At 37.2% G+C, this 13223-nt stretch overlaps 1 protein-coding gene across 1 annotated transcript; it reads right to left on the bottom strand.

Moving 5' to 3' along the window:
* Positions 1-11827: 11827 nt before the first annotated feature.
* On the bottom strand, positions 11828-12322 carry LOC143570381 (uncharacterized). Its single transcript, XM_077056044.1, has one exon. The coding sequence runs from the start codon at positions 12320-12322 to the stop codon at positions 11828-11830; it is 495 nt and encodes a 164-aa protein (XP_076912159.1).
* Positions 12323-13223: the final 901 nt, after the last annotated feature.

Here is a 13223-nt window from a genome sequence, read left to right as displayed (position 1 = left end):
TCAAAGAGCATAGCACTACATGACCCGCTCATGAGATACATTCACCGTCTACTCAGTCACACTACCACGCCTCGAGGCCAAAGTGAGGGGGTGGTTAACCTGAGGGATCTTTGGTCATTGTACTGCATGAAGAATGACATACATTGCAACATCACGACGTTATTCTGCAAAGTTTTCACGACAAATGCAGCTGCCAAAGGAAATACCCCCATTTTTGGTGGCCCGTGGATCTATAACCTTCATAGGGCCTACAATGCAGACACAGAAGGGACCTGAAGCCCAGGTCCAATAGTCCTCAACCTTGTCTATTGTGAAAGCATGCAAATGGTTCAGCGAATCGAACAGAACCCGGATGTGTGGAGATTCTGTGATAAGAATAACCAAGTCTGGGACCCAGAAGACCCAGCAGAGATGATGATTCAGGACGTGCATGAGATGAGAGAATCACCGCCCAGACAGTACCGACGCCACACCTACCATCAGTGAGGAGGCCCATCTTCATCAAGGGCCGGTCCCAGTTCGTTTCACGACAGCTGATACTCTTTCGAGGGTCTATATGGGCTCATTGATCAATTCTCATCTAACACTACCTCCTCATTTGACAAGATCACAAGCCATATTGCAGCCTCGGACGCACAGAGAGCAGCAGAGTATGAGGAGACGAGGAGAGAGATTGATCGATTGGGCCATCGCATGGATAGACAGTGGGGACCATTTGACCCGGACACGGGTAACTGATGACTGGCGGCACTGGTAGGTCGGGTATGGGTATGGGCATGGGCATGGATTGGTAGTATCTTTATGAAATTATCGTTTATGTGTGTATGTTTTAAACAATTTACTTTCTGTCGTACTTGTTTATTTGTTGGTTTGGTTGGACACTTTTATGGCCGTAGGTGCCAAACATTCTAATTTAGCCCGATAGGGCAATGGATGGATAGTTCCATACCTAATTTTCAGCAAATTATGCTTGGTTGTTTGTGGTTGTTTGCAGTTTTATATTATACATGTACAAAAACAAGAAAACGGACGATAAACAGGGGAGGCTCTGTCGAAATTTCGTTAACCCGTAGGGAAGTAACTCCATTTTAACCCACTATACTCAATTAGAATTTTTATCCTTTCATGAATCTTTCCACATTGAAGACAATGTGAGATTCAAGTATGAGGAGGGGAATTACTTAACCAATTGTTTGTTCAAATAATCATAAAAATTCTATGCTCAACAAATATTTTTCGTAGCAAACAAAGATTATTTTTATAAAACCTGAAGAGAAATCCAAGAAAATGTTTTCGCTAATAACTAATTACTACTCCAATAACCAAATGAAAATGAAAAGGTAAAAAGAGGTTTTGTAATATTGAAAATAAGTTTATGCAAAATATGGCGTTAATACCCAATTCCTCTGTTACTGTGAGATAAACCTCATGCCACACAAATATTTTTCGGAAGCTTTGAGTGAGTCGTATGTTTCGTGTGATTTAAAACTTGTCGCAATTATTCATTTCAAGACCGCACGAAGCGTTGTACAAGGAAGAAGGTAATGTTGTCACAATCCCATCAAACCATTCGCCAAATTACAAAAACCCAAAAACCTTAACCAAAACCTTACCACTTTATCCATATCACTGGTAAAATACAACACTAAACTTTTACCGGCAGACCCTAAAAAACTGGAAATGCATTCTTTCGATAATAATGTCCTTTGCTACATACACTTCACAAAACCTAGGTTGTCTCCAGAACTTAGGGAGAGAATATTTCTCTTCAGCAATGAGGTGCGGAAAAAGTGGCGCCAAGACGAACAAATGCCACCATTTTGTGGAATTTCCAAAAACGCAATGAAGAGAAGAGTAAAAAGATACGAACGATGCTTAGGTTGCGGAAACTGGTCCCACGAAGGAAGATGCAGAAAAAGTCAAACTCAGTCTCAACATGTCACTAAAAAGCACGGGGGCGTGCCTATGTAAGCACGGGGCCGTGCTTCTCACTCCAGATTGCCTATAAATATAGTGGCTCATGTTGCACTCATTTGGTGTGCCTTGAAGAGAGTTCTATCCGGTTTTCTCAAATAAAAACACACACTAACACTCACATTGAAGATCTAGTGAAGAGTTTGAAGGCTTGGAGGTCATCACCATTAATCATCATCATCAACCATCATTAAGAAGGAAGATTCATCTACATTTGGTTAGACTGTTTTAGTTTAATCACGTGTTTGTTATCATCATCCATCCTAATGTTAATCACCATGCTCATTATGAGCTAAACTCCATTTACCATCTAAAATCTAAGAAGATGCTTTGTTTTACTGGTTATCTTACAATTATCTTTTGATGAGAAATGTTTCACCATCTTAAAATACTAATTCAAAGTTGGTGATTGTCAATTGTATTGGCAATCATTCATGATCGATTCATGTTCTTGAAAGATAGAAATACTTTGATACATTATCGAAACATGGATCCCTTACTTACTTAGAAATGATGAGATATAAGTTATGATGTATTTTTCTAAGTCTTGGTAATTCGAAAATGGCTTTGCTTAGGATATCATGCTAGTTAAAGAAATCATATGTTAACAGAGTGTGTAATCATAACCTACATAAATCAACCAAGGGGAGGTTGTGTGACTAAACTACAACCACCCGATGTTGTTAGAATTGGTATTTGAGAACTCGAAGTCAATCCTAATCTTTCTACTTTACGAAACTACTTGCCAACTTAAATTGACATCATTGAGGTGGCATGACATTAGGAAAGAGTGGACTTTAAAATGCGTATGCTACCTCTTTAGTGCCAAAGATGCTCACTTAAGGCTTAAGGAGCAATCTATCATATATTGCTACGGCAAGTTCACCACATGTTTGAATAATAATTATTAATGCCAAAATGGAGTGGATTCTTGATATTAGATGGTAAACTTCACGTAATTGAACTAATCGTTTAGAATCTCTCGTCTTGGTCACCTATATATTATATATAAGTATTTATATTTCATAAAAAGTTCAAAAATTGACCCCAAAATGATTCAAATCTCCGATTAAAGTAAAAAAACGATTTGTTATTAGAAATATTTGTGTCCACGGATCGATACTTGGTTCTTACCAATACTATTCTACATATACGATAGGTACACTTGCCTATTTTGTGTGTGTTTAGTCTTTGTAGAAATCACTTTTATAAATTTAAAACATGATCTTGTGCAAAAGCAAATCATTCCATCCATCATATTTTACTACCACACGCAGCAAGCATCAAGTTTTTGGCGTCGTTGTCGGGGACACGGTACGTTTCTAAGAACGATCCAAGTTTTAATTTAATCATTGTTTATAATTGTACAATTTTTTAACTTTTATTTTACTTTACTTTATATTTTTTATTAATTACTAACTATATAATTTTACGGCTAGCCTAATTTTAACCTTTATTTACCTAACCGTTAATTTAGTTTAATTAATTTAGACCTTAGTTTAGTCAAAAATAGCTTAGCCTAGCTCGTAGTTTAACTTCTACTAACCTTTAGTTTAACTTTAACTAACTTCAGTTTTCATTTTGATTTAGTCCCATGAATGTCCTCTACTTTTGAATCCGAGCTTGTTTCTCCAATTTCTAACCGGAACGACTCTTTCGTTGACGAGCACATAAATGGACAGCTGAAACCGCCGAAGCAATCAAAGACGAATCAGTAGACGCCACCACATCAGAAGAAAATCAAACCGAAGAAATGATGGCGGCCCAGAACAATGAGCCGAACATGAACCAATATGCCAAGCCAACTCTCGAAGGCTACGGCAATGGAGTGGCACCACCCGAAATCACCGAAAATTTCGAAATCAAATCAAGCACCATTCATATGGTGGAAAATTCAGTTCAATTTCATGGTCTCCTCGACGAGGACCCTCTTTCTCACATATCTCGATTCCTATGAATCTGTGGAACCTTTAAAATTCAGAACTGTTCAGACGATCAAATCAAGCTTATACTCTTTCCTTTCTCTCTAAGGGGTCAAGCCCTGGAATGGATAGAATCTATTTCCTCTGGTTCCATCACCACTTGGGACCAAATGGTTGAACAGTTTCTCCCTAAACATTTTCCGCCTGATAAAACTACCAAATACCGAGCCAGCATTACCGGATTCCGGATCGATGATGATGAGTCGTTACACGTAGCATGGGGAAGATACAAAAGTCTTCTAAGAAGATGCCTACATCATGGACTGAGCGTATGGTTACAAGTACAAACTTTCTTTGATACACAATCCAGTCAAAACAAACAGGCCATCGACCAAATCGCTGGTGGAGACCTGTGATCCAAATCACCTAACGAAGCATTTGAAGTCTTGGAGAAGGCCGCAAAGAAGAGTTTCGCTTACAACCCACCAAGATTTACACCTACCCATAAAGGAATACACCATGTTGATTCCAACACTCTTGTCACAGCACAACTTGAAGCTCTTTCTAAAAAATTCGAACAACTTCAAGCCGAGCTATCAAAAAATAGACTCACCTGTGACACTTGTGGAGGAAATCATTAGACAAGTGACTGTAAACAAGTCATTATGGATATGGAAGAAGTCGATTTCATCGCTCGACAGAACAACGCTTTCAGCAACAACTACAATCCAGGATGGAGAAACCACCCGAATTTCAGCTAGAAATACGGAGGTAACACTCAACCCTTACCCAGATTCGAGAAAAGACCAATGAATCAATCTTTCCAGCCTTAACCTCAATTCCAAGATCAAATTTCTAGTAGCCATCAAAACCCAAGCTACTCAAAAATCGAAGAAATGCAAATCCAACTCATGACCAAAACAAATGAAGCAGAAAAGAAGGTCGACTCAAGAGCTGTTGATATCAGCGGAGTATTATTAAAACATGAAGCCGAACTCAAAAGTCAACAAGTATCACTACAGAATCTAGAAACTCAAATCAAAGCCCGACAATTATCCGAAAGACCACCCGACACTCTTCCAAGCAATACAATCACCAACCCGAATGCGACAGCTAACGCTATTACACTCAGAAGCGGTACAACCACTATTACCTCACCAACTTTAGGACCAGTTACGAAAAAGGAATATCCTGATAAAACGCAGGAAAGACTAACCCCGACAGGTACCGTAAAACCCAAGAAGCCTGTCCGAACATATGTTCCACCTATTCCATACCCTGGGAGGCTGAAGCAGGTTCGATTGGAAGCTCAGTACGAGAAGTTTTTAGAACTCTTCAAACAACTCCATATCAACATCCCTTTTGTCAAAGCCATCGCTCAAATGCCAAAATATGCCAAGTTTCTCAAAAAAGTGATGACAAACAAAATGAAGCTGGAGGAAATCTCACATGTCACCCTGAGTGAAGAATGTTCAGCAGTCCTCCAAAGCAAGCTGCCAACGAAAATGACCGATCCAGGGAGCTTTACTATCCCATGTCTCATAGGAAATTTGTCTGTTAGCGATGCCCTAGCTGACCTAGGAGCTAGTATTAATTTAATGCCTTATGCGGTTTTTGCAAAACTATGGATAGGAGAACCAAAGCCCACCCGCATGAGCATTCAATTAGCTTACCGATCTGTTAAATATCCTCGGAGCATTGTTGAAAACATGTTTGTCAAAATTGACAAATTTGTTTTCCCGGTAGATTTTGTGATTCTAGGCATGGAGGAAGACAAAAGTATACCTCTAATTTTAGGAAGACCCTTTTTAGCCACCGCAAAGGCTATTATTGATGTTTGCACCGGCAAACTCACTCTTAGGGTCAATGACGAGGCAATCACTTTTGACTTAGGAAAATCTATGCAATATCCGCAACATCATAATGACACATTATACTGTGTTGACATCATAGATATTATCGTAAGTTGTTATGTGCGAGATTCTTCCATTAATACACCGCTGGAAACACAAGTCTTAGATAAAACACTCAACATACCCATGTTAGAAAACGAAGATATCAATGATGATTATGAGGAAGCATCAAAAGTAGTATATGGAGATCACCAAATGTGATGAAAAATCAAAACCATCAATCAAAGAACCACCAGCCTTAGAATTAAAAGAACTACCAAAACATCTTGAATACGCCTTTCTAGAAAAAGACTCTCAACTCCCAGTAATTATTTTATCTCACCTTTCTAAAGAAGAGAAAGAGGAACTTCTTAAGGTTCTCAAAAACCATAAGAAGGCTATCGCATGAAAGATCATGGATATCAAGGGCATCAATCCATCCTTTTGTACTCACAAAATTCTAATGGAAAAAGAATACAAACCCGTGGTCCAACATCAAAGATGTCTCAATCCCAACATGCAAGATGTGGTGAAGAAGGAAGCAATCAAACTACTTGATGCCGGATTAATCTACCCAATTTCAGATTCACCTTGGGTTAGTCCCGTTCAAGTAGTACCTAAGAAAGGAGGAATGACGGTCGTAATGAACGAGAAGGATGAGCTTATACCAATGAGAACCATCACAGGCTGGCGAGTTTTCATTGACTACCGGAAGCTTAATGACGCCACAAGAAAAGATCATTTTCCACTCACTTTCATCGATCAAATGCTTGAACGATTATCTGGAAAAATGTTCTACTGTTTTCTTGACGGATTTTCTGGATATTTCCAAATTCAATTGCTCCTGAAGATCAGGAGAAAGCCACATTTACATGTCCATACGGAACCTTCGCCTACCGAAGAATTCCATTTGGATTATGTAATGCTCCAGCCACTTTCCAACGTTGCATGGTGGCCATCTTTCAACAAATGATCGAAAACTCTATGGAAGTATTCATGGACGACTTCTCAGTCTTTGGAAATTCCTTCGATCATTGTTTAAACAACCTCGACAAAATGTTAACCAGATATGAGGAAGTAAATTTAGTACTCAACTGGGAAAAATGTCACTTTATGGTAAAGGAAGGCATTATTCTCGGTCACAAGATTTCTCAAAACTGACTAGAAGTTGATAGAGCCAAAATAGAAACCATATCCAAACTTCCACCGCCAACTTCAGTCAGAGCCATTAGAAGTTTTCTAGGTCACGCAGGCTTCTACCGCCGCTTCATAAAAGATTTCTTAAAAATTGCTATACCTATGACCAAACTTCTGGAAAAAGACGCACCCTTCGTCTTTTCTGAAGAATGTGTTGAATCATTCAACATATTAAAAGACAAACTCGTAAACGCACCGATCATGACTACACCCGATTGGACTCTTCCATTCGAAATCATGTGCGATGCAAGTGACTTTGCAGTTGGAGCCGTACTAGGACAACGCAAAGAAAAACACTTTCACCCAATCTACTATGCTAGTAAAACTCTTAATGATGCACAAGAAAATTACACCACAACAGAAAAAGAGTTGTTAGCAGTAGTTTTTGCTTTTGAAAAATTTAGATCCTACCTAGTTCTTTCCAAAACCATAGTATACACCGACCATGCCACAATACGTTACCACTTCAATAAGCAAGATGCCAAACCCAAACTTATCAGATGGATCCTACTACTCCAAGAATTCGACATAGAAGTCAAAGACAAAAGGGGAGCAGAGAATGTCGCCGCAGACCACCTCTCACATTTAGAATGCCCAGCTTCAGAAGAACTTCACAAGAAAATTTTCAACGATAATTTCCCACATAAAACTCTCATGCATATCCAAGCGGTCATAGAATAGAAAGACGAAATTCCTTGGTATGCCGGCTTCGCAAACTACCTAGCTTGTAGAATCCTAAGAAAATGAATTTCTCATCAACAGCGAAAGAAATTCTTCTCCGACCTTAAGTTCTACTTTTGGGAAGATCCATACTTGTTTAGGATAGGTGCTGATCAGGTTATTCGTAGATGTGTAGCTGGAGAGGAAGCCTTAGATATTCTCAAACACTATCATGAAGGACCAACTGGTGGGCATCACGGTACCGCCACTACGGTCAGAAAAGTGTTCGATGCAGGATTCTTCTGGCCCATCATATACAAAGATACACATACTTTGATCCAAGCATGCGATGCTTGTCAAAGAGCCGGGAACATCTCATCCAAAAATGAGATGGCTCAAAAAGGCATTCAAATTTGTGAAGTCTTTGATGTATGGGGAATATATTTCATGGGCTCATTTCCTAACTCGTTCGGAAATAAATACATTCTTGTAGCAGTCGACTACGTATCTAAATGGGTAGAAGCACAAGCTCTTCCCACTAACGATGCTCGAGTAGTTATAAGATTTCTGAAAAAGTTATTTTCACGATTCGGCACTCCAAAAGCCCTAATCAGCGAAAGAGGTACCCACTTCTGTAACGCTCTAATAGACAAAGTCGTAGCACGATATGGGGTTCACCACCTACTGGCAACAACATATCACCCTCAGACTAGTGGGCAAGTGGAGATCTCAAATCGAGGAATTAAAAGGATTTTAGAAAGAACTATAGGAATGAATCACAAAAATTGGGCAGAAAAGTTAGATGACGCTTTGTGGGCCCTCAGGACCGCTTACAAAACCCCCATAGGAACGACACCTTCCAAGCTCGTTTTCGGGAAATCATGTCATCTACCAGTAGAATTAAAACACAAAGCCTATTGGGCTCTCAGAGCAGTAAACTTTGATCTAACGTCCGCCGGCATAAACTGGAAAGATCAAATTCACGAGCTCGAGGAACTAAGAACATTAGCCCATGAAAATTCCGCCGGCATAAACCACACAAATATTTTTCGGAAGCTTTGAGAGAGTCATATGTTTCGTGTGATTTAGAACTTGTTGCAATTATTCATTTCAAGACCGCACGAAGCATTGTATAAGGAAGAAGGTAATATTGTCACAATCCCGTCAAACCATTCGCCAAATTACAAAAAACCAAAAACCTTAACCAAAACTTTACCACTTTATCCATATCACTGGTAAAATACAACACTAAACTTTTACCGGCAGACCCTAAAAAACTGGAAATGCATTCTTTCGATTTCAATGTCCTTTGCTACATACACTTCACAAAACCTAGGTTGTCTCCAGAACTTAGGGAGAGAATATTTCTCTTCAGCAATGAGGTGAGGAAAAAGTGGCACCAACAAGAACAAATGCCACCATTTTGTGGAACTTCCAAAAACGCAATGAAGAGAAGAGTAAAAAGATACGAACGATGCTTAGGTTGCGGAAACTGGTCCCACGAAGGAAGATGCAGAAAAAGTCAAACTCAGTCTCAACATGAATATACCGAACTAATGAGGGTGGGGGCTATTAGGCTCAAAGCCGAAAAATCCACTAAAGTTGGAAATTATGTTCAGAACAGGATTGAGGAAGAACTTATCCACATCCTCGACAAAACTGGTCTTGCCGATCTGACCTTAAAAGAGTCATTAGATATAAAAAAAACCATCTAAGACATATCAGAATCTCTGATCATCAGAAAAAGTTGTATTTACCATCCTCAACCAAAAGCCCTTATCCACCACAAAATACCAAAATCCCAACTCACACAAAACCAACCAATATTACCTTCTGATTTATGCAACCCTTCACAAAGGTGGAGATTTGAACTTGTTACAAGCTTATTTATCACAGGTTACATTCTGACTAAGAGTGTTCACATACATACATCATAGGTATGATCAGATATAAAACCGAGTGTGAGTGAACATTGTGAGAACTTGACGTTTTGCATAAACGGAAGCTCATAAAAACAAAATTTCCTTTTTATTTTTCACTAATATGAATTAAGGTTGGTTATTTCGTTCTATTTTCTTGGAGCTCGCTTAAGGGATGGCTATAATCCAAGTTTGCTGTTTTTAGAGAAAATTTATAAAAAGATTGCTTGAGGACAAGCAATGTTCAAGTGTGGGGATGTTTGATGTACATAAAATTATACATCTTTTCGGCATCAAATAATCTCTAAAAACTGCAATTTCTACTAAATAACATAGCACAAAAAGCTACTTATCATAATAAAATGTGATTCCAGGTGAAACCGAGCCCCAAACAAAGAAATAATCGAAAAGACGAAGAAAAACAGAAGAAAGTACAAGAAAAGCAAAAAAACACGCCCCATGCCTTTGAACACCAGAAAAGACAAAAATCTACAAGAAAAGACAAAATCTTGGAACAAAAGCATGGGGTCGTGCCTCTCAACCATAGGGCCGTGGTCGTCTACTAGAAAAGACAAAATGAATTCAGCACATGTCACTAAAAAGCACGGGGGCGTGCCTACGTAAGCACGGGGTCGTGCTTCTCACTCCAGATTGCCTATAAATAGTGGCTCATGTTGCACTCATTTGGTGTGCCTTGAAGAGAGTTCTATCCAGTTTTCTCGAATAAAAACAAACACTAACACTCACATTGAAGATCTAGTGAAGAGTTTGAAGGCTTGGAGGTCATCACCATCAATCATCATCATCAACCATCATAAGAAGGAAGATTCATTTACATTTGGTTAGATTGTTCTAGTTTAATCATGTGTTTGTTATCATCATCCATCCTAATGTTAATCACCATGCTCATTATGAGCTAAACTCCATTTACCATCTAAAATCTAAGAAGATGCTTTGTTTTACTTGATGATTATTTAAAGCATGTGGTATAGTCTCGTAAAGTACATGGTTATCTTACAATTATCTTTTGATGAGAAATGTTTCACCATCTTAAAATACTAATTCAAAGTTGGTGATTGTCAATTGTATTGGCAATCATTCATAATCGATTCATGTTCTTGAAAGATAGAGATACTTTGATACATTATCGAAACATGGATCCTTATACTGTACTTAGAAATGATGAGATATAAGCTATGATGTATTTTTCTAAGTTTTGGTAATCCGAAAATGGCTTTGCTTAGGATATCATGCTAGTTAAAGAAATCATATGTTAATAGAGTGTGTAATTATAACCTACATAAATCAATCAAGGGGAGGTTGTGTGACTAAACTACAACCACCCGAAGTTGTTAGAATTGGTATTTGAGAAATCGAAGTCAATCTTAATCTTTCTACTTTACGAAACTACTTGCCAACTTAAATTGACATCATTGTGGTGGCATGACATTAGGAAAGGGTGGAGTTTAAAATACGCATGCTACCTCCTTAGTGCCAAAGATGCTCACTTAAGGCTTAAGAAGCTATCTATCATATATTGCTACGACAACTTCACCACATGTTTGAATAATAATTATTAATGCTAAAATGGAGTGGATTCTTGATAATAGATGGTAACCTTCACGTAATTGAACTACTCGTTTAGAATCTCTCGTCTTGGTCACCTATATATTATATATAAGTATTTATATTTCGGGGCAACTTTATAGAATAGTAACCAACTTTCATAATTGTACCAATTTGGTTACTCAAACTTTTTTTGTCTCAATAAGGTTACTCAAACTTTTTTTTGTCTCATTTAGATTACTCAAGTTTCATCTATCAACTTATCCAAGTTTTTTTATCATTTTGGTAGGTTATTATGATGACATGGAATATTTTCATTTTAAGAAATTGTTAATGATGACATGGACTGATGACATGAAATTATAATTAGTGACATGGATTTTGTTAATAAATAAATACAATAAAATTCAAAATTACATTTTTTAATTATTATAACTTCCAAAAAATTAGTTTCATTTTTACGAAAAGCATTAGCAATCAAATTTTTTATTAAAAAAAAAAGCAAGTTTCAGAATTTATCAAACAAAAAAAAAGAATTCATCGTAATACCAAAAAAACAAAATTCATTATAATACCAAAAAAAACATAATTCATCATAATCATCAAACACAAAAAAAATAGAAGACTAGCCAGCATTCTCGTTAACATAACCAAAAGAGTTTTTAAATAACATTCACGCAAACTAAAAAAAGACTTGTTAACCAGCATTTTTATTTCGGGTCGCACTTGTTGAATCAATAATTTTATGTCTACCCTTTTGCCTCGTCTTCTTTGGTTGTGGGTTTCTCTTCTCCTTTGTGCAAGACCTAATATTGTGCCCAATTTCTTGACAATTTTGACAAGTCATATGTCTTTTAACGCCAACTTTCGAGCTCTTCTTCACTTTCTCTGAAGGATCTCTTTTCCACTTCACTGTTAGTCTACCGGGCATTCGTCTTTCTTTCGGAGGTAAGGGTTTGATATCATCTGTTTTAGGCCAATACAAACTTCCTTTTAATGGTTTGATAGAGTGCTTATATGCTTCCTTGAACTTGTCCTTCTTAAACGAATTACTGACATAAGTTTCTAGCTCCTTGTTAATGAAGGCTAATGTTGCAACTGTATGAACACAAGGTATGCCTGACAATTGCCATGATCTGCAAGTGCAAGTTTGTTCTTCGATGTTCACTGCAAATGCATCTTTCTCATCCATTACTTCAAATATGATGTTAGCACTTGGAATGACTTTCCAATGCCTACACAATCAACTCAAAAGTCTATAAATATTCATAAAAATTAATAAAAAAATTATAATATGATATTACCTTTAACACTTTTTATTATCTGCTAGTTTTTTCATGATTCTTGGGCATATTTCATGTTCTAAATTGTTTGCTTTTTTCTCCATTGAAAAAATTCTTTGCATCACAAATGTTCTAAACATAACCCGATCTACTAAATTAAAGGGAAAACTTCATTACGTTTTCCTTGAACGCTATTAAAAAACTAATACATTGAATGTGCTTTATTACATTATCATATATCACATACCCCAATAAATTGAATGTCGGTTGATCACATTATCATATAGGTTAAAAACATAAATTGAATGTTGGTTGATCACATAATCATATAGGTTAAAAGCAGGTTCAATCATTGAGAACAAAAAAAAAATATTAATGAAATAAAGGTTCTGCAATCTTTCTTTGGTTCACGTAAGAGTTTCTAATGAGTATTAATTTCACTAACGACATCCAACGCACCAAATTCAATACAAAGCAAACTGACCTATGGATTTGGAAGGAAGAACGATGTTGTGAAGATGACTTGTAGACTTGGAAGTAAGAAGAACTGCGGTCTAACAAATACTTAGTCTTCTAACCCTAATGATGATCGGTTATAGAAACTAAATTTTATGTTATTTTAAGTGTTTAATTATAATATCCATGTCATTAATTATAATTTCCATGTCACCAATAATAATGTAAATTAAGATGCCACGTCAGCATAATAAACTACCAAAATGGTAAAAAGAACTTTGATTAGTATATAAGTGAAAGTTGAGCTATCTAAATGAGACAAAAAAGTTAGCAACGTAATTGATACACAAAAGG

Source organism: Bidens hawaiensis, unplaced genomic scaffold (genome assembly GCF_021521415.1).
Source record: "Bidens hawaiensis isolate Kalapana, Puna unplaced genomic scaffold, B.hawaiensis_p1.1 tig00024918_1, whole genome shotgun sequence".
In the NCBI taxonomy this organism is placed as follows: Eukaryota; Viridiplantae; Streptophyta; class Magnoliopsida; order Asterales; family Asteraceae; genus Bidens; species Bidens hawaiensis.
This window is presented reverse-complemented; position numbering and strand designations above follow the sequence as displayed.